Below are 24458 nucleotides of genomic sequence, written 5' to 3' on the forward strand. Positions count from 1 at the left end.
TTTTCGCCAGTAACTTTATTGATTTGGGTATTTTGAGTATGTTGGCTATTTTGTAGGTGGTATAACGTTGACTGCTCTCAGTGTCTTGATTTGATTGCTGTCAATGTCAACTGGTCTACCCAACCGTAGGGCACCACCCAGTGAGAAATCTCCAGTATGAAACTTTGCAAGCCACTTTTGACATGTTCGATTGGTCATCACACCTTCTCTAAACACTGCAGAAATCTTATTTTTTTTGTATTTTAGTTGCATTTTTACTTTTCTTGAAATTAAGTATAATATGCCAAAAATGTTGCGCATTTTCTTTCATCTTCAATATTAAAATGGCTACACAAAATCCTCCAATTCTGATTAAGTTTTTAATTTAAATGCACACTAATATGACAGCTGTCACACTACAGTCTAACAAAATTGTTTCCAATGAAGTTAAAGACAATTAAGTGCTACTAGAGCCATTTTACAGAAAAAAACAAATGAACTTTTTGGCCAACCCTATACTTGTTAGTATCCTGCTAAGTTTAAGTATTAAGAGAATATAATATTTGATTCCCCTAGTCAGCAATATGTTTTATTTTCCCTCTCATTAAGACTACTGATCGTGGATTTTCTTCCACAATCAGTTTAAAGAGGGATTTGAAAATATAATTACATGTCTAATTTTAATGGAATATACACTAAAATAGTTCCCCTCATGAGTCCTCCATTTTTCTCCCATCACTAATTTACAAAATAGACTTTCCCTTAGGTAAAGTAGCTATCAGCAATAGATAGCTCCAACCCTCTGATTCCTTAATGAAAGGGAAAGAATAGGTCTTCAATTCTATTTGCAGCCAGTAAACAAATCATTCACTTGCCATCAACTACTTTTTGATGTCACTAGAATATGCAGCTGTCTTCCAAGGGAAAAAATTAGGCCCTAAATTATAAACTGCCCTGATTCTTTTACAACATTCACTTTTTAAAGTATAAATATGGAGAAAGGTTATATGCATGAGTCTGGGTTTCAAGTGGCAGAAAGGATTAAACATTATCAGAAAATGGAAAGCATATAAACAGAAATGCCTTCCAGGAAAAATACAAGTGGGCAAAATAACTGAACATTTCAATGGCTTTTTATTAGCAATTACAGATTCAAAATAAGAATGTAAATGATATAAATTCCTACTTATCATTTTACTGGTCATTTCAGCTCACCCAAACCTTATCAAGCATCTTCATAGTTTAGAAAATAAGATAAATAATTTGGTTCTATCTCAATTTATCCCACTGGCATAAACAGTAGGCTTTTAAACTAGCAATAAAATGACCAAATGCAAACTGATGAATAATTATGATTATCTGGTGGTACAGCACACTGCGTACCACCTTCGAACAGAATATATAAAACCACGATTCTATTTCACTGCTTTTTATAACAGCTGCTGACTCAAACTCTCAAGTGAAATGCCATACTTAATCAGGATTTCAGCAAGGACTGATGTTTTTTAGTAATGTTCAAAGCATTAATTACTATTTTTTTAAAAAATGGTTACTAACCTTGCTGAAGAGGCTGAGTGTTTGTACTGGGATTCTGACTACCTGGCTGGGTTGAGCTACTGGCTGTTGTGGCAGTAACAAGTCGGACATAATGAAACTTGCTTCCAGGCACTTGGATCTGCTGGACATTGGGAGCAGTTGCCAGAGGAATAATTGTCTTAAATTGTGATGTGCTCACGCCTCCAACAGTAATGGTCTGCACAGCCGATTTCACTGCCTATTAAACAATACAACATGGCTATCATTAATCTGGTATTTAACTTTCCTACACCTTTTAACTTAAGACAATCGCTCAAGTAAAAGTATGTTCCTGTGTTTCATCAAAAGCTGTTGAAAGGAATAACCTGTTCAAAGAGAAATGAAAAGAACAGTAATGAATACAGGTGTGAAACCCACAATGATTGAGTTCTGTCTTCCATCTCTAGTGGTTAACATCCTTGATAATCCAGGTCAGATGATTTGCTATGAAGAAATTATTACTTAAGTTACAAAAACTCATACAGTTTTGTTAATATCAGGTAAAATTTATGAGAAACAGTTTATTTTAAAATCCCCAGAATTAAGCCTCATATTCAACACACAAGAAAAGGATACAGATACTTAGCTTTATTACTATCCACCAAATTGACTATTTCCTATGTTCTAAAGGAGAAAGAAACCCAAAAAAAGCCCTCTTTAAGTCTAGTCATTTCTGAAAGGCTCAGAGCATTCCAAAGATACAAATGTACCCACTAACATATGGGTAGGAGACCAAATTCAGCCCAGAATTACACCAACTTGGTTGTCTAGGGAAACTAACTACTTTTGGGTGATTCGGATCTGAGATGGTAAGATTATTTTTAATTTTCTCCTTCAGTTCGAGTTCCTAAAAAACTAAATGAAACATCAGAGACAGAACAGATGTCTCTTAAATTTCTCTAATCAATGTTTAACAGACTATCATACAAAGCAAAGGTCCAGACAAAATTTTTAACTACTTCTATAGTATTATCTTATAAAAAATCACATCCCTACCTATTCTTCAAAAAACCCTCATGTCAACTAACATGATTGAGGATATCTATATTCGTTATGAATAATAATTTGTTAAAGAATAATTCTTAAGAATTTGAACATTTTCTTAAAAGCCCAGAAAATTTTAAAAAAGAGAAAAATATCATTTAGTTTGGAAATTCTACAGGTAGTAGTCAAAGGAGATTACTTCAGCATAAAATAATTCACATTATCATTAGGCAGAGGAACCACAAAGCAGATTTAAAATAGAGATAATAGCCATTACAGTAGGTGAGTTAAATTAGAATATAAAACTTAAAGAGATAAAATGCATACATAAAGAAGCTATTGAAAAATCAAGCAAGTTGGGACAAATAAATACAATGGTGCAAGACACAGTCCTTGCTGTATCAGCTCTAAATGGGGGAAAAATACTGTCTTAAGAAACAAAGTGCCTTAAACCTAGCAGTTAAGTGTACTGGTTACTTAATATGTATATATGCCTGTGCTTAAAGATGATCTGACTTAAACCTAGCGACCACTTCACCAGCACGCCACAGCATGGCACAAGCATAGGGGCCGGTTTAGTTAAGTGTGCACAGTTCTGTGTGTGCCTTCCCCATTTCTTTACTTTCAACTTTTCTATAATCCTCATCTTCAACCTACAACTCTTAGAAGCTGTATATAATTGGGTCTTAAAAATAATCAGATTTTATTATATTTTTAATCAGCATGTCTGTTTACATCTAACATAGTTCCTTAAATGTTTGAATTTAAATATTGTACTTCTATTTGAACTACTTATTCTCTTCTGTTCCTTTTTTTCTCTTTCTTGCCTTCTTTTTGGTTAAATATTTTATTATTTCATTTTCCCACTGTGATTTATATATTATATTACTGTTCTTTTACTGCTTACTCTAGAGATTAGAATGTAGAAATTAAGTTAGTACTTTATACATCATCCAGACAATGAAAGAACCATAGAACACTAACACCATTTACTCTTGCCCCTCTTTGTGCTGTTAAGTATTTTAATTCTACATATAAGTTAAACTCCACAAGACATCCATTTGTGTATACTGCACAAATTTACCCTTTCTGTCTTTTCCTTATGTGCAAGTCTGTTGATGAGAAATTTTCTCTACTTACTTTCTCAAAACATCTAATCCTTTATCTGTATCTGATAAACTCATCTACTAAATTTTTAATTTCCATTTTAAGTTTGAAAATATTCACTATTTATCATAAAAATATTCATGATTCCTTTTCATAGTTTCTTTTTTTAAAATGTTTTATTGATTATGCTGTTACAGTTGTCTCATTTCCCCCCTTCTCTCCCCTCCACCCTGTACACCCCCTCTCCCACCCACGTTCCCCCCCTTTAGTCCATGTGTCATACTTATGAGTTCTTTAGCTTCTACATTTCCCGTACTATTCTTGCCCTCCCCCTATCTATTTTCAACCTACATTCTATGCTACTTATTCTCTATACCTTTTCCCCCTCTTTCCTCCTCCCACCCCCTTGCTGCTAGCCCTCCATGTGCCCTCCATTTCTGTGGTTCTGTTCTTGTTCTAGTTGTTTACTTAGTTTCTTTTGGTTTTGCTTTAGGTGTGGTTGTTAATAATTGTGAGTTTGCTGTCCTTTTACTATACATGTCTTTTCTTTATCTTCTTTTCTTAAATAAGTCCCTTTAGCATTTCATAAAATAAGGGCTTGGTGATGATGAACTCCTTTAATTTGACCTTATCTGAAAAGCACTTTATCTTCTCTTCCATTCTAAATGAGAGCTTTGCTGGATAGAGCAATCTGGGATGTAGGTCCTTGTCTTTCATGACTTGGAATATTTCTTTCCAGCCCCTTCTTGCCTGTACGGTCTCTTTGGAGAAATCAGCTGACAGTCTGATGAGAACTCCTTTGTAGGTTACTGTCCCCTTATCTCTTGCTGCTTCTAGGATTCTCTCCTTCGTTTTTACCTTGGCTAATGTAATTATGATGTGCCTTGGTGTGTTTCTTCTTGGGTCCAACTTCTTTGGGGCTCTCTGAGCTTCTTGGATTTCTTGGAAGACTGTTCCCTTTGCCAGATTGGGGAAGTTCTCCTTTATTATTTGTTCAAATAACTTTTCCACTTGTTGCTCCTCCCCTTCTGGTACCCCCTATAATTCGGATGTTGGAACGTTTAAAGGTGTCCTGGATGCTCTTAAGCTTTTCCTCGATTTTTTTGAATTCTTATTTCATCATGCTTTCCTGCTTGGTTGATTCTATCTTCCTTCTGGTGCACTGTATTGTTTTGAAACTCAGATTCCTTCCTTTCACTATTGGCTCTCCTCCGCGTATCTTCCTGCATCTCTTTTATGGTAACCTGCATCCTTTCATCTAAATTGCGCCCAAAGTCAACCAATTCTGTGAGCTTTCTGATCACCAGTGTTTTGAATTGTGCATCTGATAGATTGGCTATTTCTTGGTCGCTCAAAAGGATGAGTCCTGGGGGACTGACCTGTTCCGTTGGAAACATGTCTTATGTCTTTCCTTGTCTCTCCTTTTTTTTTTTTCCAGTCTGGTCACTCTTGTTACGGTGGGGGGCGGAGCCTTAGGTGTTCACCGGGGCTGGTCACCCCAGTCGCTAGATTGTGACGTTATATGTGGGGGCGGGAGCGGGGACGGGAGGGAACAATGGTGGTAGTTCCGTTCTCCTGGGCTCAGACCCTTCTCTGGGCTCCTGGGCTGCGAGCTCTGCCCTGGTCCACAATTGCTGCCTCACTGGGTCCACCAGCCGCAGCTTGTGTACTCAGGGATCACCGCTGCGTTCCTGTGCCCTGGATGGCTGTCGCACCGATTTCGCGCCAAATTTTCCCGCCAAATTTTCCCCGACCTCCACGTGCCGCCGACCCGCACCAGCCCCGCGCCCGCCCGGCTCGTCATCTCTTACCAGTCTGGATGCACTGGTCTACTTCAACTTCTTGGCTGTCCGACTTCCATTCAGATAAATCCTCTATCAGTTCTGAGTGTTATTCTATCTGTAAATTATTGTTGTTCTATTCCTGGTTGTGCGAGGAGGTACTGTGCGTCCACCTATTCCTCCATCTTGCCGGAAGTGTCCCCTTTTCATAGTTTCTAATTGCTGAAGTTTCTCATCATGTTAAAGAAATTTCTGAATGTATTAGTCAGGTATTTTAAAAATCTGAGCCTGATAATTCTACTGACTATATCTCTTGGTTTTCAATAATTTGGCCTGGTTGCCTGGTATGCCTGATGATTTGTCACTAAATGCCAGATATTGTTTATGAAAAATCAAGGAGATAATTTGAGGATCTGAATGTTATATTCCTCCAGAGAGAATTCACTTAGACTGCTGGAAGGCAGTTAGGAGTGAGAGCAGATTATCTATACCAGTCACAAACTGAGCTGATTTGATGCTGAGCTTCAATCTTCAAGAGGCCTTGTCTATTTCTGGTTCACTCTGGCCCTATCATACTTCACTGGCCCTAATCAGGGCTGGTGTGTTCACAGGGTTCTTCATCCTTGTTGGGGCATGACCCCAAATTTTTGTCCATTAGATCTAGAAGATTAACAGATCTATAAGATCATCTAGTTTCTCCACTCTTTGGTGGCCACCTTTTACTCACTTTCTTAGTCTCTCAGCCACAACTTAACAAATCAGCACAAACACTAAGGGGAAGCGTCACAATGAATATTGGGTGGACTTCCCTAGGCTTCCCTTCACTTCAGGATGGTGGCCCTCTGATGTTCCAGCTCCCTTGGTACTTCTCGAAAGCCAAAAGGATTTTTAAAATACATTTTACTTTGCTTTTTAGTTGTTCTTGGCAGAATGAGTCTGCAACAAGCTAGTTCTATAGGCCAAAAAGAAAATCCAGAGTTCCTGGGTTTCAATCTAGAGTATATCACTTCTTAGTTGTGTGACCTTGTGTAACTAACTAAAACTTTCCTGTGTCTAAGTTTCCTCATCTGAAAATGTGAAAATGGTACTTTATCAAAGGATTGTTGTAGAAAGTACAAATAACTTATCACATATTACAATGCTCAATTAACGTAAACAGCTATTTGTATCATCATTATTATGCCAATTACAGATGGAGAAACTGAAGTTCAGAAAATTAAGTATCTTCTCCAAGGTCATATGGCAAATAGGTAGTAGAGCCAAGATTTGAACCAGATCCAATTCCAAAGCCAATTCTCTTAAGTTAGGCATTATAATGCTTGCTGTTACAAATGCTTAATGAATAATTAAATTCATGAACAACCCTGTGTGACTGATTTACCAATGTGGCTCAGGTTGGTTGGAGCATTGTCCTATAAACCAAAAGGTCAATACCAGTCAGGACACATACTTAGGTTGCAGGTTTGGTCCCTGGTTGGGGCACCTACAAGAAGCAACTGATCGATTTTTCTCTCTCTTTCTCTCTCTCTCCCTCACTTTCTAAAATCAGCAAACATGTCCTCAGGTGCAAATAAAAAAAAAAAAGCAACTATCTTAAATTCAAAATAGCTATATTTAACAGGTATTAGTGGCTGCTGTTAAAAACATGGTCCTGAAAGATTTTTTCTATTTGTTTAAGCCATTTCTGTTTACAGATTAATGTAATTATATATTTAATATAAAATTTCTTTGTTCATTTTCCAATCAGCAAATTCCAAAAGTCCTCACTCAACTGAAGGTTTATCTAAAAGAAAAAACAGAGTAAAACTCTTTTTGTTCTGCAAATGAGGATTCTTATTTTATCTGGCAATTTTGCAGACAAATATATAGATGTTTCAGCCAATATCCCAAAACACTGAATTTGTAGGGTTCCATATTAATGTGCTCCCACAATGCAAATTTGCATTTTGGTCCATTTGTAAACAGGGTTTATAAATCATTATTTAGACATATGGGCTTTGGTTCCAGTTTCTCTCAGTATTGTATGTATTTTGGCAAGCAACCTAATGCATCTTTATACCTTTGTTTCTCTAACTGTATAGGGGAGAACATTACCACTAAATGAAATTCAAATAATGCTTTGGGACACTGAACATTATGCTGTTGGTGATTACCAGATCAAGAGTGGGTGGGGAGGTAGAAGAGGGTACAGGGAAAGTAGATGGTAATGGAAGGAGTCTTGACTTGGGGTTGTGAATACACAATATAGTATATAAATGATGTATTACAGAATTGTACACCTGAAATTTATGTAATTTTATTATCCAATGTCACCCAATACATTTAATAACATTTTTTTTAAAGACAGCATTTGGCCCTGGTTGGTGTGGCTCAGTGGATTAAGTGCTAGCCTGAAAACCAAAGGTTGCTGGTTCGAATCCCAGTCAGAGAACATGCCTGGGTTGCAGGCCAGGTCCCCAGGTTTCTCTCACATGTTGATGTTTCTCTCCTAGTCCTTCTCCCTTCCACTCTCTCTGAAAATAAATAAAATCTTAAAAAAAAAAAAGCATCTGTTTAATCTACTTCAAAATCAGAATAACAGTTTCCTTAATGCTGGTTGGATAGTGTTTACTACAGTGTGTTTGTTTCACTGAATAGTAGCTTTGCAGGATTAGATATTATATGAAATGGCTGACTTTTGTCAAATCAATTGGTAAAATCTTATGGCAAAGAAAGTTAAAGGCCTTTGTTGTGGGATCTCTTAAAACCTTTAATATACTAATGAGCATTATAAATTTCGTAAAAGGATGTGGTATATGGTATTCCCCACACTTATTTATAAAAACAACAGCATTTTCTGGAGGAATTCTCTCTTTTTAAAAATTTGTTTATAATATCTGGATGCTAAGAGAAGGGTAGATAGCATTTATTCATGTAAAGACACCTTATAGGAAATACTTTTTCATAGAAGTTATAATAAACAATAGAACAGAAATAATAATCCTAAACAACTGGAACCATAGAAGTCTGATGTGTGAAATCTCTTAAAGTAGCAATTCATATGCATGCATTTCTACCTAGAATATGACTTAGGACTCAGCTTTAAATCTAGATAACTGGCAGCTAATTTTGGCATAATCTTATGACAAAATTATGAGGAAAGAGCTTGCTTTTTTAAAATTAAAATACAATTGACACAAAACATTGTATTTGTTTTAGGTACACAATATAATTATATATATATAATTATATATATATAAATGTATATATTGCAAATTGATTACCACAATACATTTAGTAGACATTCATCATCGCACATGATTACAAATAATTTTTGTGATAAGAACTTGAAAAATCTACTTAGCAACTTCCTAATATACAATATTTTTTAGTATTTATTTTTTGAGTTTCTGCATATATTTTATAATATACATTATTAACTATAGTCACCATGCTGTATATTACATCTCCAGAATGTATTTATCTTATAACTAAAAGTCTGTACCATTTGACCACCTTCACACATTTTGTCTATACTCCCTGCCTCTGGCAAACAACCAATCTGTTCTCTGTATCTATGAGTCCATTTTAATTTTTACAGATTCCACATACAAGTGAGAGCATATGGTATGTGTCTTTCTTTGTCTGACTAATTGTACTTAGTATAACGTGCTCTCAAGGTCCATCCATAATGTCGCAAATGGCAGGATTTCATTCGTTTTTATAGCTGAATAATATTGTGTGCATGTGTGTGTATTAATAAACACATTTTCTATATGCATTCATCTGTTGATGGAGACAAGCTATTTCCTCCATACTTTGGCTATTGTAAATAATGCTGCAATGAACATGGAAGTACAGATGCCGTTTCAACATGGTCATTTCATTTCCTTCAGATAAATATCCAGAAATGAAATTGTTGGATTATATGGTAGTTTTATTTTCAGGGTTTTTTGGGGGGTGAACCTCCATACTGTTCTCTCCATAGTGGCTGCACCAATTTACATTCCCCACCAAGAGTGTACCAGGGTTCCCTTTTCTCCACATCATCAACATTTATTTCTTTTCTTTTTGAAGATTTTATTTTTGGTGAGTCATTTTAAGAGGTGTGAGGTGGTATCTCAATGTGGTTTTGATTTGCACTTCTCTGATGAGTAGTGATGTTGAGCACCTTTTCATGTGCCTATTCATCTGTCATCTGTATGGCTTCTCTGGAAAAGTGTCTCTCCAGTTCCTCTGCTCATTTTTTTAACTAGATTGTCTTTAATTTAGTTGTATGAGTTCTTTATACATTTTAGATATTAACTCATTATCAGATACATGATTTGTAAATATTTCCTCCTATTCCATGCATTGCCTTTCATTTTATTGATGGCTCCTTTTCTGTACAGAAGCTTCTTAGTTTGATGTGCCCCTCTTATTTTTGCTTCTGCTTCCTTTGCTTTTCGTGTCCAATCCAAAAAATCATTGCCAAAACCGATGTCAAGAAGCTTACCCCCCATGTTTTCTTCTCAGAGTTTTATTGCTTAAGGTCTTATGTTCAAGTTTTTAAACCATTTCGAGATGATTTTTGTACATGGTTTAAGATAGTGGTCCATTTTCATTCTTTTGCATGTGACTGTCTAATTTTCCCAACACTATTTATTGAAGAGACTATCCTTTCCCCATTGTATATTCTTGGCTTCGTCATAAACTAATTAACAATATATGCATGGATTTATTTCTGGGCTTTATATCATGGAAAAATTCTGTTCAATTTACCTACAGGGTCTGGCACAAATAATGCCCCTCTTTTACAGCAAAATCATTAGCATGTAATTCTGTAACATAACATTATCGTACTCAAGCACACCATGTGACATTTTAGGCAAAATGTCAAAGTTAAAACTATAAATTATTACACCCATATTATTATCCTACCAACCATACTTGAGCAGGCATTACTTCTGCCAGACCCTGTATGTATCTGTGTTTATGCCAGCACCACACCATTTTGATTACTATAGCTTTGTAGTATAGTTGAAACCAGGGATTTGTAGGGTTCCATAAAAACATGCTTTTCAAAAATTTGTACCCTGGTTGGTGTAGCTCAGTTGATTGAGCACGGGCTGTGAACCAAAGTGTCACAGGTTTGATTCCCAGTCAGGGCACATGGCTGGGTTGCAGGCCATGGCCCCCAGCAACCACACATTGATGTTTCTCTCTCTCTTTCTCCCTCCCTTCCCTCTCTAAAAATAAATAAATAAAAAATCTTAAAAAAAATGAATAAAATTATAGCCTTTATATGTTTAAAAAAAAATTTGTGACATAGTATTTATAGAGCTACCATCATGGAAAAACTATGTTTATATTATCCTAATTCCCAAACTTTAGGTTATTAAAGTAAATTAGCCTACCAAGAAGCAAATCTGCAAGCTATAAAATGTTTTCAGGCCAGAAGAGACAAATGAAAATAAAGAGATAAATGTTATATGTATTATATGACTAATGACAGTGACAAACAGAGATGGATACCAGAACTTTCAGCACAGATTTACTGACTGGTAAAATATTATTAAATAGATTTAAGGCATTTTGGGGGTCAATGCACATGGTCCTTTTCCCCCACCCATGACTGAAGGCTGATCAGGGGGCCTTGGCCAGAAGGAATGTGTATTGTTTTGGAAATGGGGATAACTGTCTCTTTATCCCCTTTTGGAAGTGGCACCCTGTTCTGTGACTGCTTCTTGACCTTTTCTTTACACTGAGTTAATGTAATTTAGAGTCACAAGTAGGACACATGCCTTCTTAGTCTGGGACCCCTTAAAACAGCCTTGGAATTGACGAAGGGTACAGTCTCTCTTGCATCGACCTGCCACCATTGGTGTACTCCCCTGTTATATGAGTAAGAAAAGGCATGTCCACATCTGCTAGTCCATGAGGTAGGTTTAAAAAAAAATTGCTAAGGAATATCACAAACACTTATGCAGCTCCCCAGTTTGAAGCTCTTGTGTTATAGCAATCATCTATTTTTTCATGGATATTAACCCAACATATTTTATTCATAGTTATGAATTATAGTGGCAAAGATGAATAATTTATATATGATGTACTAGATAGAAGCATTTAAAGAAATGGTCACCCTAGCTGGTGTAGCTCAGTGGATTGAGCGCAGGTTGTGAACCAAAACATTGCAGGTTCGATTCCTAGTCAGGGCACATGCCTGGGTTGCAAGGCATGGCCCCCAGCAACTGCACATTGTTTCTCTCTCTCTCTCTCTCCCCCCCACTTCCCTCTTTAAAAATAAATAAAATCTTTAAAAAATATATGTGCATATATACTTAAAAAAAAAAAGAAATGGTCAAATGACCCTCACAGACAAAATTAGACAATTTGCTTTATAAGGTATAAGCCTCATAAAAATCAGAAACCGACCACACTAAGGATTAAAACATATTACTAAGATAGGGTAAATAAATAGTATGGGATTGGCCTAGGAAGAGAGTGCTAAAGATCAAAGGGATAAAAGAAATCATATAGAACGGGGGGAACCCAAAACAAGAATTATCTTCTGGAGGGCAGGCCCCTTGTAGTGCAGGCTTATTCCACTAGATGAGTGTTTTAGGAACCCATCTGTACCAGTGGCGTTGTTGTGAGAGGCTGTGTTCAGCTTCAGTAAGCTTTTTGACAACTCTTCCAAAGCATTTGCCCATTTCATGATGAGGGGTTTACAAGCTCACCTGCCCACATCGCACTGAGTGTTCAGCAGTTTTTGATTCAAAACACCATGACCTCCATGCCCTACCCTGAAGACTGATCAGGGGGCCTCACTAAGGATCCACCCAATCCTGCCCTGAATGACTTTTTTTTTGTTTCCCTAGAAGAAAAAAGTCCCCAACGGGCCACGTTTTGCCAATGTGGAAGAGGTGAAACAAAAAATGGTACAAGCACTAAAAGGCTTCAAAATTGATGAGTTCAAAAACTCTTACAAGCAGTGGAAAAAAAATGTCTCGATAGGTGTACTGCATCAAATGGAAAGTACTTTGAAGGTGACTGAAGTTTAAACATGTAAGAATATACAATTTTTTATAAATAAATTCCAGTTTTTTTGGGGGGGTCCCTCTTACCATCACCAACTCAAATCAATGGAAAGTGATGAGCTAGTTCAATAAATTGTATGGATTAGCCATTGAATCTAAAGAAAAACAGCTGGATCCCTAATAACTTAATCCTTGTTACAATTCCAAATAGATCAAAGATTTACCAAAAAATAAAACCAACAGTGGCATAAAGTCAGACACATATACGAAAGGAATAGAAAAGTCCAGAAATAAACCTGCGCATGTATGTTCAGATGATTTTCAACGTAAGTGCCGCTCTAGCCTAGTAGCTCAGTTGGCTGGAGTGTTGTCCTGATACTCCCAGGTTGCAGATTCAACCTCTGGTCAAGGCACATACAAGAATCAACCAATGAATGCATGAATAAGTGGAACAACAATTTGATGTTTCTCTCTCTCAAATCAATTTCTAAAAATTAAAACAAACAAACGTAGGTGCCAAGACCATTTACCATGGAAAAGAGCGTTTTTTTAACAAATGGTGGTGGGAAAAGTGGGAATCCATATGCAAAAGAATGAAGTTAGACACTTTCCTAATATGAAATATAAAATTTAACTCAAAAGGGTGAAGCTCCATGACATTGAATTTGGGAATGATTTCTTGGATATGACACCAAAGGCACAGGCAATTAAAAAAAAATCATACAAATTAGATTTCATGAAAATTTTGAAATTTTGTGCCTCAAAAGACACTGTCCACTGAGTAAAACACCAACTCACAAAATGGAAGAAAATACTTGCAAATCATATTATCTGATGAGAAGTTAACATCCAGAATACATAGGTATAGAGAGCTTCTAAAAGGCAAATCAATTAAAAAATGGGCAAAGGACTTGAATGGGTGTTTCTCCAAAGTAGATACACAATGGCCAATAAACACATGAAAAGATACACAAACATCACTAATAATTAGGGAAATTGTAAATCAAAACTGCAGTGAGATACCACCTCATACTCATAAGAATAGCTACTATAGAAAAATTGTTAGCGAGGATATGGAGATATTGGAACCCTTGTGCCTTGTTGGTGAAATATAAAATGGTACAGCCATTTGTGGAAAACTGTATGATGATTCCTCCAAATATTAAACAGAGCATTATTATATGATCCAGAAATTCCAATTCTGCGCGTACACTTGAAATTATTGAAAGCAATGTGTCCAAGAGGTATTTGTTCATAGCAGCATTATTCACAAGCTAAAACGTAGAAGCAACTCAAGTATCCAGACAGATGAATATATATACAATGGAATTATTCAGCCATAAAAAGGAAGAAAATTCTGACATATGCTACACTGCTGCTGAACCCTGAGGACATTATGCCAAGTGAAATAAGCCAGTCACAAAAGAATAAATACTGTATGATGCCACAATATGAGGTACTTAGAGACAGAAAGTATACTGGTTGTTGCCAAAGGCTGAAAGAAGCAAAGTAGGGCATTACATGTAATGGGTACAGAGATGCAGCTTTCCAATATGGAAAGAGTTCTGGAGATGGATGATGGAGATGATTGCAAAACAATATGAAAGCACTTAATAGTACTAAACTATATACTTAAAAATGGTTACAGGTATCTGCCTTACAAGATGGGTTATGGAAATCAGTCAGAATTAAAATGATACAGATGCTAGTATTAATTTAACCATTTCATGAAGTTGGAAAAAACAAAAATAAAGCTTTCTGTTCTTGTACTTAATTTGTAATAAAAAACTTTTAAGTAAAATAAGTAATATTAAAATCAAATTATGATTTTAAAGATGGATAGTTTAAAATACTGACATAAATAAAACTTGTCTAAGAATAGCTCACAAATTCAAAATTCATACATGAAGACACATTACAACATTTTGAATAATTTATAGGATATAAATAACCCAATTTTGTTTTTGAAAGAAGGGGCAGGGGAAGGAAAAAAGGAAGATGAAGAAAATATCAATATCAATCATTTGTAAACTTATCTGAATTCCCAATCCAAACATAATGTAAAAGCAAAAAAGATAATTGGTGAAATGTGAATTAAGTAGGTATTTAAAGGCATTAAAGGAATATGGGTAAGTTAAAAAAAAAAGTGTCCGAACCTATTATAAAAGGTTTGGCAAACAGGCTTACAGTTGTTCATATGGAAAATAATACAATAATTGATAAACAATAAAAGAATAAACTGTTTCAAGCACTCATAACAGCAAACCTACTTTTGCACCAACCTCTATACACAAAGAAACATCTCTAGATATAATGACATGATTTACTTTAAAAGAAAAAGAGCCCGAAGTACAGAGAAGGTTATAGATGAGAATAAAGTAAGTTGATAATTCTAAAGTTGGATAAGGGTACATGGAGTTAACTGTACTATTCTAACTTTACATATTTTTAATTTCTCTAGTAAAACATTTTTAATAACATGACAACAGTACCCCATAGGTATTCAATCAACACAATTATAAAAGCATAAAACAAAACCAATATACTAACATAGAAAATAGATTATAGTCTCAATCATTTATTCCTTCTGCTCCTTTATCCTGGCTAATGGGTAATGGTATAAAGAGCTATATACAAAATAACAATTCAGGTAACAAAATCAATGGAGCCTGCTACCTGGAGTTACCTCACCTCCAACTCATCCAACAATCTATGTCAAAGTTTATTATGAAAACAAATTCCCTTCACTTCAAATTGTACTCATTACCACCATGACTACTGCCAACCCCAAAATTAAGAGCTTCACAACAGCAAAAGCTATCACCTTTTAAAACCTCTGTTCCAAATGTTCTCTCAGCTTTTTGATACTATCATTACTCATATCACTTCCTGCTGGGATATTTGCAAAACAAATTCAAAATCAGCTTCATGATTCATCTTCACCTGCCTTGAATCCACCATACAAATACCACCTTTCTGTAAACTTCAGTTTCCTATTTTTATTACATTCCTGTTGCCTCAGAAACATTCCATGAGTCTCCATTTAATGACACATTTAAGCTTAAATTTGCTTTGTTTTGAAAATTATCATATTCTAACCCTGTCTTTATATGCTTTCTACTCTCTCCAAAGTATTATTAATTTTAATCAGAGTAGCTATTTTACTTTCCCATGTGTACCTCTATTTTACTTCTAGTACTTTACTCTTGTGGCTGACATCCACTTTAATTCAGATCTACCCAAAACCTTAGCTCGAGGATGCTAGCTCTACTCATCCCAACTGTGGCTGAATCCCCTTACATACGATCTTGTGCCATCACATCTTTTCTTGCTTTTGCAATTTTACATGTTTAATTATTTGATTCATTTGTCACATTCCCTTCTACACTTCCATAGACTTTGGTTCCACCTGTCTATTTTTGCTCTCTGTTTCCCCCAAAAGTACGACCCCATCCCATAGTAGGCATTCAATAAGTATTTGCTGATTGGTGAATGAAGGGATACCAGGACTTACCGCTTTCTTTTTAGTTTCATATCACCTTACTACATCATATTACCACACAACTTAGCACCTGTTTCATTATTGTTCATTATTGGCTTACTTCATTCAATTTTGTAGGCCCAACCACTGTAAGCTCTTTTGTAGTTCCCACAGCTTCAGCAAAAGGGCACACACAGAACTCAGTAAATATTGACAGACACTGACAAACACAGAATGAAAGAGTATCTCTTTATTACAGGAAACCATTTTATTCCAGTTTCCAATCTCCCAAATGCCAATTACCTGTGTTAATACAGCACTATGATGCTATATAAGAATGATATAGTCTGATTGCTGCTAATAACCAAAATATCAACTCTTTTCTGCTTCATAGACATATTGCTAGATTCTACTTCCTAGCCTCCCATACAGTAAGGTAAGGAGGCTATGTGACTGGAGTTTTAGCTAGTGAAGTGAATGGATGCAATATGCCCTTTCAGGTCTGGCTCCTAATAACTTCCCACATGTGTTTTTCTCCATTCCAGCTGGCCGGAATGAAGATAATCTTCAGGGAGATTGATAACATCATTCAGCTTATTGTATTTCTAGCCTATTATAAATATTAGCATTTTATTTTATTATTATTTCTTATCCTCACCCAAGGACATTTTTTTTCATTGCTTTTAGAGAGTGAGCGTGAGAGTGAGAGTGAGTGAGTGAGTGAGAGTGAAAGAGAGAGAGAGAGAGAGAGAGAGGAATTCAATCAGTTGCCTCCCATATGTACCCTGACCAGAGATCAAACCCCCAACCTATGGATGTACCCTGACTGGGAATTTCAGTGTATGGATGATGCTCCAACCAACTGAGCCACACTGGCCAGAGCAATATTAGCATTATAAAGTAAAACTGTCATATCATTTTCTGAAATGTATTCTATGGAATCAAATCAACATAATGATCTGATACTCAATGGTATCTATTGTATTTTTTAAAATACAAGAAACCATTCTTTAGTATTCATACATTTTTATTATTCCTTTTCCTCTGAAAATCTGTATATTTCAGTATCACATTTTATGCTTTTCTTTTATTATAGTAATAAATAAATTTAAAATTTAGAAATATTATTTCCTATTGCCCTTATGTATAGTTCTAAATGTTAAGTAATTCCATCTGGATTGAGTTAATACAATTATTGTATATACTTAATCAAAGCAATATAACTATTTACAAATTGCAATCATTATAATATAAATTTTTTTGTAATACATCTTCCAATAAGATGCGTAAGACTCATTTTTAAAGACTGCTTCCTATATCCATAGGTGAATATTAATATTGCTAAAATGAGTTATAGCACCAATTCTCGTTCTATTTTTTAAAGAACTATAAATGCCAAAAACCACTTTCACAAATACACATAGATGAACAGAAAGATATTAACTGTAATATACATTAATACCTTGAATTCCTTCTGAATTTTATACCAAAAATCATATTATATTCTACCTTTGAAAACTATTTATAGTGATCTGAAACCCACTTAAGTCCTTCTTCAATTTAGTAGAAAGAAAAAATTAGAACCTAGGGGCTTCCAATCAAGATAGAGCAATAGGCACACATGCTTTACCTCTTTGCACAACCACAAGAAGGATCACAACTAGCTGCAAAACTAGAAACACCAGAACTGCCAGAAAATCAAATTGTGTGGAAGTCCAACAACCAAGGATTTAAAGAAGCCGTATTCATCCAAATGGGTAGGAGGGGCAGAGATTGGGAGCCGGTGGAGAGGATGCGGTGTTGGTGCAGGAAAGGCAGTGGCGGTGACAAGGCAGCAGAGACCAGGGAATGGGCAATCCCACATTCCCATGTGGTGGATAAAAATTGAGTAGGATACCTTGGATATGAGCAATCCCAGTACCAGGCCAAACCACATAGCCCAGGGTTCCAGCGCCAGGAAAATAAAGCCTTATAACTTCTGGCTGAAAAAACAAGTGGGCTTGGGGTAGCAGAAGAAACTGCTGGAGTCTCAGGAGTTTGTTTAAAGGGCCTGTATGGTCCTAGACTAAGGACCTAGACTATGGTAAGCACACCCTACCCACTCTGGGAACCATCACAAAGGCAACAGCTAGAAGGGCACTAATTGCATATAGGAAGTGGTTGGAGTGACTGGAAACCAGGTGAGTACCAAGCAAGCCTACAGCAGTAAGGCAGCAGCACTGTACCCTCTCTGACCACCTCTGCCCCCTCAACCACCCATACAACCACAAAGTAGTGAAGCAGGTTGCCCTACCCTGGCAAATACTGAACGCTCAGCCTCATACAACTTAACAGGTGCACTAAAACAGGGAGTCAAAGCAGCTCTATCTAATACACAGAAACAAACACAGGGAGGCTGCCAAACTGAAGAGACAAAGAAATATGGCCCAAATGAAAGAACAAAATAAAACCCTAGAAAAAGAGCTAAACAAAATGAAAATAACTAATGTATCAGATCCCGAATTCAAAACACTGGTGACCAGGATGCTCAGAGAACTCATTAAGTACAGCAGAAGCATAAGGGAAGAAATGAAGGCTATAATAAGTGAAATAAAAAAAAAAATCCACAAGGAACCAACAGTTCCAGGAAAGAAAGAAACAAATCAATGATTTGGAAGAAACAAAAATTCAACCAGAACAGAATGAAGAAAAAAGAATTTTAAAAAATAAAGAGAGTATAAGAAGACTGGGACATCTCCAAAAGTGCCAACATCCAAATTATAGGGATGGCAGAAGGAGAAGAGGAAGAGCAAGAAATGGAAAACTTATTTGAAAAAATAATGAAGGAAAACTTCCCCAATTTGGCAAAGGAAACAGACATACAAGTCCAGGAAGCACAGAGAATCCCAAATAAGTTGGACCCAGGAGGAACACACCAAGACACATCATAATTAAAATGCCAAAGGTTAAAGATAAAGACAGAATCTTAAAAGCAGCAAGAGAAAAGGGGACAGTTACCTACAAAGGAGTTCCCATAAGACTGTTAGCTGATTTCTCAAAAGAAACTCTGCAAGCAAGAACGGACTGACAAGAAGTATTCAAAGTGATGAAAAGCAAGGACCTACATCCAAGACTACTCTATCCAGCAAAGCGCTCATTTAGAACTGAAGGGCAGATAAAGTGTTTCCCAGATAAGGTAAAGCAAAAGGAGTTCATCATCACTAAGCCCTAATTACATGAAATGTTAAAGGGACTTATTTAAGAAGAAGATCAAAACTATGAACATTACAATGATAACAAACTCACAACTATCAACAACTGAATCTAAAAAAACAAACTAAGCAAAAAACTAGAACAGAACAGAATCATAGATAGGAGATCATTGGGAGGGTTATCAGCTGGGAGGGGAAGCGAAAATAGGGTAATGTCGAGAATAGTATAGGCAATGGAGAAACCAAAGAACTTATATGCATGACCCATGGACATGAACAAGGTGTGGGGGAATTCTAGGGGAAGGGACCTACTGGGTAGAGGGGGGCAAAGAGAGAAAAATGAGACAGCTGTAATAGCAAAATCAAGAAAATATACTTAAAAAAATTAGAATGTATCTGAACTATAACGAAAAGTATTTTTAATAATCTGTAATCACTCATTTTTCAATTTCAAAGATATATATAAAAAATGCTTATTACTAAAACCTATCAAATGATAGGTGCTTTGTTTATCCTGATGCATTCAGAAATGGGAAAAAAAATGTTAACTTCCTGTGAAGATGATGTCCTTTACCTTAACAGAGTTTTGGATTGCACAGATGTCTGCATTTCATCTGAACTTATTCAATGGTATCTTTAACATTTGGATATTTCAGTATATATAATTTTACCTCAAAAGAAAAAAACCTCTAAACAAATAGTGAATTCTGGTTAATGGTATATTAGATGAAATAATTGGGGAGAAGTATATTGAACATGTGCAACATTCTTTGAAATGCTTTTTAAAGATAAGATGTTTAATGGATAGAGAGATGGATAGATAAATAATAAAGCAACTACAATAAAATGATGAATCTAGAATTTAATTATAGAAGCAACATAGAATTCTACCCAAGGTAAGAAGACCCAGAAGTAGGAAAAGTTCAAGAAGTTATAGAAATTAGAAAAGTAAGAAACTTTCCTTAAACCACATATACATAGCTTGTGTTTCAAAATTCCTCACATTGGAATCAAGTACATTCTGCATTCTGAATGGCTACAAGTAGTTCAATTACTTAGCACAGATAGGGCAGACAAGCAAATGTGTTTGCCAAATAATAGCAACACCCCTCCCATCAAAAAAACCCCACTCCCCTAGACAGAAAAGCAAAACTGGCAAGAAGAGTGAGGTGAATTCAAAGATGTCCAGGATAACTTGCATAACTCTCAAAAGTGAAGAGGAGGATATTTTGAAGGTGTATCCAAGTTCATCATTAAGACATTAAGGGGAAAATTACACCTGAAACTAATATACAATAATATTGAAGGTAAACTGTAACTGAAAAATAGAAAAAATTTTTTAAAAAGACATTAAAGGGGAAAAATGTACCATTAACATTATACATCAAGTATAACCAGGTCTTACATTTTAAGAATATTTACTAACCAAATTCATGAGAAAAAAGGAGTTTCAAGGTTTCTAACCATTGTTTCTTTGATCTAGTTATCCAAGGTCTGCAGACCCTTAACTTACTTTTCTTTTGTCCCCTCTCTAATAATTAGGAATTTTAAAAATTGAAATTTACTGGGATGACATGGGTTAATACAATTATATAGGTTTTAGGTGTACAATTCTATAATATATCATCTGCATATTGCACTGTGTATTCACTACCCCAAGTGCCTTTACCTTTCCTGAACTTCAATTATCCAAAAGATCAACTCTTCTGAAGCCTATCTGATCAGATTTGATGTAAATCAATACCCCAGCTTCACGTTTTGTGCTAGTCATCTACCTTTAATAGAATGTTTTCTCCACCCTAGATGTGTAAGCTTAAAAATGCGAAAATTGTTTAAAAAACCCAGATAATCATTCCAATAATAAAATGAGAGGCAATCTTAGAAATGGCCTAGATGTTGCAACCACCAGATAAAGACTTTAAAATTACTATGATTAATATGTTAACAGACCTAGTGGGAAAGGAAGACAACATACAATGAACACAGGGGAACTGCAATGAGACAGAAGCTTTAAGAAAAAGTCACATAAAAATGCTAGAAATAAAGGACAATTACCAGAGATGAAAAAGTCCTTCAATGGGCCCACTAACAAACTCCACACAATTAAGAAATGAACTGGACTTCCAGCCAAAATGGAGGTGTAGGTAGATATACTGTGCTTCCTTGCACAACAAAAAGGAGGACAACTGCAAATTTAAAAACAAAACAAAAAAACAGAACTGCCAGAAAATCAAACTGTATGGGAATCTGAAAACCAAGGAGTTAAAGAAGAAACATTCATCCAGACTGGTAGGAGGGGTGGAGGTAGGCAGCCTGGGCGGAGAGGACTTGAGGCAAGTTGGTGGCTGGAGGACTAGGGTGGGTGAAGTGGCAGCTGGCAGACAGGGCAGTTCCACATTTGCACGCGGAAAAACTGGGAGGAACAACTGGAGAGTGAGACAGACTGCACAACCCAGGGTTCCAGCATGCGGAAATAAAGCCTCAAAACCTTTGACTGTAAAAACCTGTGGGGATGCAGCAGTGGGAGAAACTCCCAGCCTCATAGGAGAGTCTGCTGGGGAGACCCAAAGGGTACTAAAATGTACACAAACCCACGCACCCAGGAATCAGCACCAGAGGGGCACAATTTGCTTGTGGGTAGTGAGAGAAGTGACTGAAAGCCCACCAAGAGATGAGCAAGTGGCACTGCTCTCTCTCATACCCCTACCCCACAACATAGGTACGTGGGTTGCCTACCCTGGCAATACCTAAGGCTCTGCCCTTTACTACATAACAGATAAGTGGAGATAAAAAAATATGACACAAATGAAAGAATAGATCAAAACTTTAAAATAGAACCAAGCAATGCAGATATAGCCAACCTATCAGATGCAGAGTTCAAAACACTAGTAATCAGGATGCTCACAGAAATGGCTGAGCATGGTTGAAAAATACATGAAGTGAAATAAAGGAAAATACACAGAGAATGATCAGTGAAAGGAAGGAAACCGGGACTCAAATCAATTCATCCCTTTCCTAAGACCCTGATGTCCAGTCATTGTCTTAAACCTCTTCCAACACCTCTCTTCCTCCCTAGCCCTGTGGCTACTAATCTGGCTCACACTGGAGATACTACAATAATTTAATTTGGTGATTCTCTACCCTGGCCTATACCTTAGAATTTTAAAATATTAAATCTAATTCCTAGGCCCCAGCCCACAGACTCCAATTTAAATGGGGTCCAGGTAGGGCCCAGCATTAGTTGTTTCAAGAGGTCCCCAGGTGCTTCAAAAGCGCAGTCAAGGTTGAGAATGGGTAACATTAACTGGTCTCTCTCAGGGCTTACTTCCCTACAAACTATCTTTCATAATGTCACCACAGTCATCTCTTTAAAAATGCAACCTCATATTATCCTAGGGTGGTGGTTTAGGACTACTTAGAGAGCTTTGAAAAATTTTGATTCTACGCCAAACTTTGGACCAATTAAAACAGTCTCTGGCCTGGCCAAGTAGCTCAGTTGGTTAGAGCATACATAGTCCTGATACATGAAAGTTGCAGTTTTGATTCCTGGTTATATGGAACAACAAATCGATGTTTTTCTTCTTTCCCTCCCTTGCTTCCTCTCTCTCTAAAATTAATTAAAAAGGCCCTTGCTGGTGTAGCTCAGTGGATTGAGCACGGGCTGCGAACCAAAGGGTTGCCTGTTCAATTCCCACTCAGGGCGCATGCCTAGGTTGTGGACTGGGTCCCCAGTACGGGCTACGTGAGAGACAACCACACACCGATGTTTCTCTCCCTCTCTTTCTTCCTCCCTTCCCCTTTCTCTAAAAATAAATAAATAAAATATTTTAAAAAAATAAAAAGGAATCTAAGGTAGGTCAGTTGGTTAGGGCATTGTCCTGACACACCAGGGTTGCAGGTTGAATCCCTAGTCAGGGCATGTACAAGAATCAATCAATGAATGCAATAAATAAGTGGAACAAGAAATATATGTTTCTCTTTCCTCTGTCTCTAAAATCAATCAATTAAAAAAAGTTGAACAGAGCCTCTGGGGATAAAAACCAGGCAATGATATTAAAGCTCCCTAGGTGATTACAATGCCTAGACAAGGCTGGGGAACCACTGTCCTAGCAGCAATGGGAAGAAACAGAAAGTCTTTAAGAACAATTCTCCTCTGAAGATAATGAGACTTTCCATTAACTTTAGTACCCTCATCTCTCACAGTCCCAAAACAACTTGGTTTCCTGAAAGAGCCACACTTGTAGATTTTTTGTCAAGTATTACTTCAAGCCAGAAATCCTCCTCTGCTCACCTATAGTTAAGACCCAAACCACCTTTAAAGTTAATATCTTTCAAAAATACCCTCCCTTATATAGACCTTTTCTGACACACAAAGCAAAGCTCATCAATCTACCTGTGAACGTTAATGATTCTGCATGGCAATTCTTAGTGTTTAAGTCTAATTGTCCTAATGAACTACTTGAAATTAAAAACTTATCTGATTTATGCTTTTAGCCCCAGTACCTATCACCATGCATAGTATATATAAGCACTCAAGTATCTGTTGAATTCATTTCATTTAAGTAAATAAGTATCTATATTATTATGTAGGTGGAATCACATTTTAACAAACGTAAGAGACATCATATTTATACATTATATTCAGGTCTCATTAGAACAGAGACCAACAGCCTGATGTTTTTTAATGTAAGGCAAATGTTTATTCTATTTGTGAACAGTAACACATAAGGGAAGTACAAGGAAAAGGCAAGTACAAAGGGCAGTATGTTTCTGGCATCACAAGGGTAGTACCTTTCAGAATGATACTTGGGTTTCCAACTGAGTGTGTCCTTTAAAACATACCTTTTCAAAACATTATGCTGGTATAATGACATCTGTATGTTTTAAGAAAGTGAGCTAAGACTTCTTACTTAACCTAAGAGTAAAATGGTAGGTACTTTGTCACCTTAAAAACTCTAGTAATATGATTACCAGCATTTGATGCCAATTTCTAGTATTCTGTGTAGTCTATTACCCAGCAAAAGTTCAGATCTCCCTAAAATCCAGGACAACCTAAGCAGAACACAGAGTATTTATCAAAAAGAGTTACATTTAACATTTTAGATATATATAATCACTATACATGCATGTGACTTTCACGAAGAGTAATTTTGCACAAATATTAACTGAAGAAGAACTAAACACATAATATACCTAATTCAAAAGAGTTTTGCTATGCCCATATTCATATGGGCCATGAAAACCATCTTAGCATGTGAAATGATGACTAGGTTACTATGTGTTTTAGAGTAAGTTTTTGATGTCATATACCCTTGATTACTAAATCAATCCGGTATTTACTGAATGTCTATTCAGTTGCCTG

General features: G+C 36.3%; 1 protein-coding gene across 6 annotated transcripts in view; it reads right to left on the bottom strand.

Moving 5' to 3' along the window:
* Positions 1-24458, bottom strand: part of LIN54 (lin-54 DREAM MuvB core complex component) — a 74257-nt gene that overhangs the window by 19503 nt on the left and 30296 nt on the right. For all 6 annotated transcript variants that reach the window (XM_045820319.1, XM_045820315.1, XM_045820317.1 and 3 more), the window contains exon 5: positions 1537-1753. In XM_045820319.1, the coding sequence (XP_045676275.1) occupies positions 1537-1753 (217 nt within the window). The remainder of the gene's footprint in view (positions 1-1536; positions 1754-24458) is intronic.

The sequence above is a fragment of the Phyllostomus hastatus genome, unplaced genomic scaffold (genome assembly GCF_019186645.2).
Source record: "Phyllostomus hastatus isolate PE091 unplaced genomic scaffold, TTU_PhHast_1.1 phas_scaffold_39, whole genome shotgun sequence".
Lineage (NCBI taxonomy): Eukaryota > Metazoa > Chordata > Mammalia > Chiroptera > Phyllostomidae > Phyllostomus > Phyllostomus hastatus.